Source organism: Ruditapes philippinarum, unplaced genomic scaffold (genome assembly GCF_026571515.1).
Source record: "Ruditapes philippinarum isolate M1 unplaced genomic scaffold, ASM2657151v2 ctg253_1_1_1_1, whole genome shotgun sequence".
In the NCBI taxonomy this organism is placed as follows: Eukaryota; Metazoa; Mollusca; class Bivalvia; order Venerida; family Veneridae; genus Ruditapes; species Ruditapes philippinarum.
Genome location: NW_026860756.1, coordinates 98,611 through 105,337, shown reverse-complemented (window position 1 = coordinate 105,337; position 6,727 = coordinate 98,611). Strand labels below are relative to the sequence as shown.

At 33.4% G+C, this 6,727-nt stretch overlaps 1 protein-coding gene across 1 annotated transcript in view; it reads left to right on the top strand.

Moving 5' to 3' along the window:
- The first annotated feature begins 1,561 nt into the window (after window positions 1-1,561).
- The window catches only part of LOC132713289 (WD repeat-containing protein 1-A-like), a 28,215-nt gene continuing 23,049 nt past the window's right edge, over window positions 1,562-6,727 (top strand). The window contains exons 1-4 of the mRNA XM_060695807.1: window positions 1,562-1,706; window positions 4,234-4,379; window positions 4,661-4,751; window positions 5,240-5,387. Of these exons, the coding sequence (XP_060551790.1) occupies window positions 1,685-1,706; window positions 4,234-4,379; window positions 4,661-4,751; window positions 5,240-5,387 (407 nt within the window). The 5' untranslated portion in view covers window positions 1,562-1,684. The remainder of the gene's footprint in view (window positions 1,707-4,233; window positions 4,380-4,660; window positions 4,752-5,239; window positions 5,388-6,727) is intronic.

Sequence of the window (6,727 nt, the reverse complement as noted above, 5' to 3'; positions counted from 1 at the left end):
GTTGTTAAGCGCGTATTGTGACGTCATGACGTCGACGTCACGAAGACTCACGAATATAGATGGCGGAAATCACCGATTAAATTTAGCCATTGATAACGTACGAGTATTAAAATATGTTTGAGATACATTTCACATTTCATGTTTTGCAGAAATAAAATAATACATAAAAAAAAGAAGAAAAATCATTATACCAATATTTTCTTAGAAAAATGAGCTTTTTTCTTGTTATTCTTTTCTAAATTTCATAGCGAAAACTGATCTTCCGCTTAGTATACCAATCTAAGACATATAACTGTGAAAAGTCGCCTCCTTGCTTAAATATGTCATTTTCCTCTTTTCATTAATAAGGAGTCCTTTTTAATTAAAAGAAGAAAATAGCATATCTTCAAAGAAAGAGGCGGACAGCTATCTAGCTGTCCCTTTCTGTATGAGAAGGGGAATTCTGTGATGCGTGCATATGGTCGAACGGTCGAAAATCTCTTTCAAATTTAGAACGTTTTCACATGGAAGCGTCCTTGTGCAAAATCTAATGTCCTATAAAAAAAACTAACTTGAACTTTGAAAGCCTAATACGGACTTTGCCACTTTTATTAAGGAAGAGTTATTAATAAGGATTTAATTATTTTCATAGTACAAATGTAAATATTCTTAGAAGAAACTATAACTCATAATTAGGAGTTTGTAAATTACTTAATATAAGTCCTAGCTAATATATAGAGGATATTGAATGAGTATAAGTTCAATACTGAATTTATTGCACGAGTTGAATAAATTATATTATGCGTAGATCTGGCGAGCATAATATTATTTATTCAACTCGTGCAATAAATTCAGTATTGAACTTATACTCATTCAATATCCTCTATTTATCACACACCGTGAGAATTTTGCGACTCCGTAAATATGGTATTGCACGGCCGTGCATATATTTTGACGTGACGTCATTAGCGTTATACAAACATCGTGTAAAGACGCGCTAAATGTTAGCGTTATAGTACTATAGGCCTGCGCGTCAATGAAAAATGACTCTTTTTCACTTTAAACGGTCTTTATTTTGGGTATGTGATAAATAGAATTTTAAATTCATGTAAGTTCATTACTGAATTTATTGCACTCGTTGACTAAAATAATATTATGCTCGCCAGAGGCTCGCATAATATAATTTATTCAACTTGTGCAATAAATCGTCAAAATATATGCACCACCGTGCAATACCATATTTACGGAGTCGCAAAATCGGCACGGGTGTGTGATAAATAGTATTTATGCAGGTAGACCAAACTCCTCACAGCGGTTACGTCACGCTTTGCTACTTTAACTGTTACTGTACAGATCAGGGGAAGTAACCGCTGCGAGGAGTTTGCAGGTAGACCTGTAACGTTCGTATATCATGTTTGGAAAATTTAGTGTGCCCCGATCTATATTGACTCATATTATCGACCTGCCAAAAAATAACACTGATCATTCTTTAAATTTAAAACGAAAACATCAATGACACAGCCCTAGTATTCTATTCTAAATTAAACCTAACCTTTTTAGGTAATTTTCGGGCCTGTGTTAGACAAATCGAAAGTAGAATGTCCATTTATGGGCATCAATGTCACGCATGCGCATTACAAGTTTACTTCCGTGTTAAGGCCGGTGTACATTTCAAGAGTTTTGAAACTTCAAGTACGACCTAACAATGTCGGATAAGATAAAATTAGGTAAGTACAGCTATTTCAGTGTTATATTTCGAACTATAATATTAGAACTCAAGAATGTCATGCCATGTTACAGAGAAAACTAATTGATTTCTCACGGCTTATAGTTTGTTTCATTAACCGGAAGTAGGAAATCCTCAATCTAATTCCAATTGAAATTCATAGAAAATGCTTTACAAACAGTATCATATAATTAAAAAGTGGTTTAGTCCAATAATGATGTGTAGACCGGAAGAAAAAATTATTGTGGGGCATATATTTAACCAGAAACCGTCGGAAATGTTTTATCTAATTCGTCCTCGAATTCTCTCGACCCACATTGAGAGGTACAGGAAGTACCTGATCCTGAACAAAACGTACACATACTATAGTGTTTCTAAAACATACTTAAATACTTATTTTGTTTATTGGCCGTTTCTTAAAACCCTGTTATTTTTGTTACTCTTTAAAGCTAAATTTTTGTTAATGTCAAAATGTAATCCTCTTCTTTTGTTGTTATAATTTTCGATATCAATATATCATTGTCAAAATTTTAATTCAATGTTATTCACTGTCTGTATAACGTTTTGTGTTCTAAAGGGAATTGTCACTTCCCTTTCCTTGGCTAGCATGAACCCTTAATTTAATTTTCAGAATTTTAAGTTCATCTTCAATAATAAGTTGAATTTTTAATAACCAGAAACATAATGATACATTCCTTAAGAATGTTGTATTTGTGATATGTGAAACAAGTATGTATAACACCACTATAACAGTTAATATCACATATCAGCTTTCACTTAACTAGCTAGAATTTAATTTGATATATGGTCAATATTTAAACTATCGACCTGTATCATTAACTTGTATTCTTTCCAAACTACTGGAACACATTATTTGTCGGCACATCTTGAATCATCTGGATAAATACAAAGCACTTACGTCATTGAATCACGGATTCAGAAGCGGCTTCTCATGTGAATCACAACTAATTGTCACCACTCATGATCTTTTATCCATGTACGATAATAACGCACAAGTAGACACCATCATTTTGGACTTTAGTAAAGCTTTCGATACTGTTCCCCACAAAAAGCTTCTTCATAAACTTCACTCCTTTGGCATCAGAGGAAACTTACATACTTGGATCGCCAACTTCTTGATGCAGCGCAAGATGAGTGTAGTCGTAGAAGGCGAACAATCATCGTCAGTAAATGTGGGCTCTGGAGTCCCACAGGGTACAGTGCTCGGACCATTGCTCTTCTTACTACATATTAACGATCTTCCGGACCATGTAAAATCACAAGTGAGGTTGTTTGCTGATGATTGCTTACTATATCGCCAGATCAAGTCCCAAAAAGACAATCTCCAACTTCAAAAAGACCTAGACAATCTCCAAACCTGGGCATCTACATGGGGGATGAAATTTAACTCAAAAAAATGTTACCTGCTGATGTCGAAGTCAAAATCGATGCATTTCTACAACATTGATAACAACATACTTCAACAAGTTCAAGTCAATCCTTACCTTGGTATCACTTTCTCGTATGACATGAAATGGTCAACACATATTTGTAACATCTGTAAAAGAGCTAACTCATCTATTGGATTCTTAAGAAGGAACTTACGCCATTGTCCTAAACCATGCCGCAAAAATGCCTACCTAGCCCTAGTCCGCTCCAAATTAGAATACGGATGCACTATCTGGGACCCTTATACCAAAAACGAAATTGACAAACTTGAACGTATACAAAGGCAAGCCGCTCGATTTATTACAAATAACTATACTTCTAGGGATCCAGGATGCGTTACATCAATGCTGGAACAATTGGAATTACCAAGCCTCCAAGAGCGCAGAAGACTACACCGGCTTACTTTCATGTACAAGGTAGTGGAAGGGCAAGTACCGGCAATTAACATACGAGAATACCTAACTCCTCAGGGCACTAGACGATCTGTAAGAGCTAAATCATATAAAGACTATATAAGTGATAATATTGTGGAAAAATCTGTGTGTAATAATCAAAAGTGTTACAAACCAGTATATGTAAAAACAGAAAACTACAAAAATTCTTTCTTCATCAGAACAGTGTTAGACTGGAATAAATTAAGTGACTCTCAAGTGTGTTCATCAACAGTCCAACAACTTAAAAACTCTATAAAACTTTGTGACTAGGACACACTCCCTTCACCGTCTTTTAAAGCCAGATTTTGGTCTTTACGACATACCCTCACAGATACAGATACAGATATTTGGCTTAAATTAATTTGGTCACAGACATTATAGTTGTACACAACTAAATACAGTCAGAAATTTTATACTATGAGTATTCTATTTAGCCGTTGAAAAACAAATGTCATTTAGCATGTTTAGTAAGATCTAAACACCAAAAATACAATTAATATTAAAAACATTGTTGTTTTTTTTAATTGAAAAATACAATAATGCTAGAATGAAAAGTAATTAAGTGAAGGTAACTTTGTGTGGTAATACTGTTAGATCATTCAGATATATTTTACCTGATCAAATAACAAACTTTTTCTGCTACAGAAAGCACATTTGCCTCCTTGCCAAAGACAACGAGAGGGTTGCCTGTTGTTTTAAGTGGAGATCCGACAAAGAATTTGAACAAAGGATTAAAACCTGGAAATCTGCTGTATTGTAATGGAAATAATGTATATGTCAGAAATCTGAATGTAAGTATATAGCCTTTGAACTGTTTCTTTACTGTTTACAAGTTCCAGTCTGTGAAAAGTACATTCCTTAACTTTGCTTTGCTTTAATTTTAAGGAATAACTATTTAAATGATTTTGGGGTCTTGTAAATTATATGATGATCACATTATACCAAGATCATGTGACCATTCTTCATGCCCTGAACTCATAAGGCGTCAGTTTGGTTCAACAACTGATATCTCATTGATATCTTGTGATTATAAATTAAGCATGTCAGTTAATTATTTGCTCTATCATTTCAGGATGCCACACAATGTTTGGTGTACTCCGATCATTCTTGTCCAGCTACAGTGGCTAAGTTTGCACCAACTGGGTTTTACATTGCCTCTGGAGGTATTTTACAGAAGACTTTAACTTATGTTTTATATAGATTATGATAACATGCTACTCAAATGAATTAAAGTAAACTGTTCAAAGAGTAATTGCTATCACTTACTTAATTGTTTAAGTTTAAATTAAATGTAATGAAAACCTAAATATCTGTGCAGTCTGAACAGGCTCTATATCATAGCTTGATTATCTTCGTTTTTTTTATCTTGAAAGACCTATAAAGATTATGATTGGAAGTCCAAAAAAATCACTGTGGCTTAGTGCCATGATTCAAAGTGAAAACTACTAACCCCTTCAAAAATGGAAGCTCAACAAGTCCATTAAAAAAATCTACAAGGGTTAGATTTTAATTAAACAACAGTTGCTTTCAGTTTAGCTTTATTATATCTTAAGCCAATGAATTTGAAAGGGTGAAAATGATTAACTAAGATAACATTTTGAATAGAACATTGAATATGCTTGATTTCACATTATTGTTTTTTGCATTTTAGATAATTCAGGGAAAATTAGGATTTGGGACACAACAAACCCAGAAAATATTTTGAAATTTGAGTATCAGCCACTAGGTGGAGCAGTGAAGGATCTGGCATGGGATGGTGAAAGCAAAAGAATGGCTATTGTTGGAGAAGGGAGGGAAAGGTTTATGTTCTTTTCTAAATATTTTGTGCATGTCCATCTTGGTAGATCTAAAGATAGGTAGCTTAAATTAAAGTGTGTGGTCCTGATGTTAGGTCTGTGATTCTACGCAGATGCCTGCTTGTGCCTGAAATAACGTACAGAGGTACACCTGAGATTTTTCTCCTTTAGTATCAAGCTGGAATATTAACTGTGTAGGTGTGACTTAAAATCCATAAAAACAAAACAAACAAAACTGGCATATTTGCAAAAACAACTAAGAAGTGGTTACAGTGTCCAGCAGTGTAGAATTAGCCAGCTGAACATAACATTAACATTATTCATAGAACTGTAATACCTTTACTAACCTGTTAACTTTACACAAATATACTTTATGTGAGTGATTTTTTTCAACATTTTATTGAAGTAAAATTTAACATTTAAGAAGACATGTGATTGGTTGGAGCATAAGCAACTGTCCAAACATACTGTTATTGCTGGATTTTGATTATTATAACAAATAACTTGTACAGTGTTGGATGTCATTAACTTGAATGTTTGATTGTCAGACAGAAATTATGACGATTGCTAACTTGATTGACACACAAACCTGTCAAAATCAATTAGGTCGTGGCAGTCGAGGTCATGAATGACAATGTGAATATATCAATTTATATATCAAGACGTGGAAAAGAATGCAAATGCAAGTAAAATGTTTTATGGTAACATTCTTGCTTTGAGTGTTTTAACCTTAACCTGCTGAATTTCTTATGTGTCAGATCCATATTTTTTAATTATTTAGATATGTCAAGCATGTGTTTAAATAATGTTTGATAATGGTTTAAGAGCATGTTAGATGTTAAACAAGTGAAGAAATAGCACTGAACATGCAGTAATGTGTTGTATGGAACAGAATTAGTGCATTTATTCCATCTTGCTTAATGATATCGGAACTTACATTATGCTTGCTTCTATACTTCTCTATGACAATGAAAACCTGCGTTTTGCTGAATTCAATCATGCCTTATGATTACTGAATGCACTTTCATGTAATTGCAACCTTATGTGTTCCCTACTAAACCATCAAACTCACATATTTTAACATGCTTTATGTTTAATTGCATCTTTTATAAAGGACAACGTATTATGTGTGGTGTTTAAGATAACATTCTTTGCTTGTTCTTGATATTACTATATGTAACATGGTAAGTTTATGTCAGTACCTTTAATTTGCTATAAATCTGCCACTTATATTGTCGACATTATGTCACAATAAATTATTAATTTTGATCAATAATTGGCGAGTTTGATGTGTCTTAGCATTCATATGCTTCAATATATTCACTGATTACAAATATAATGCA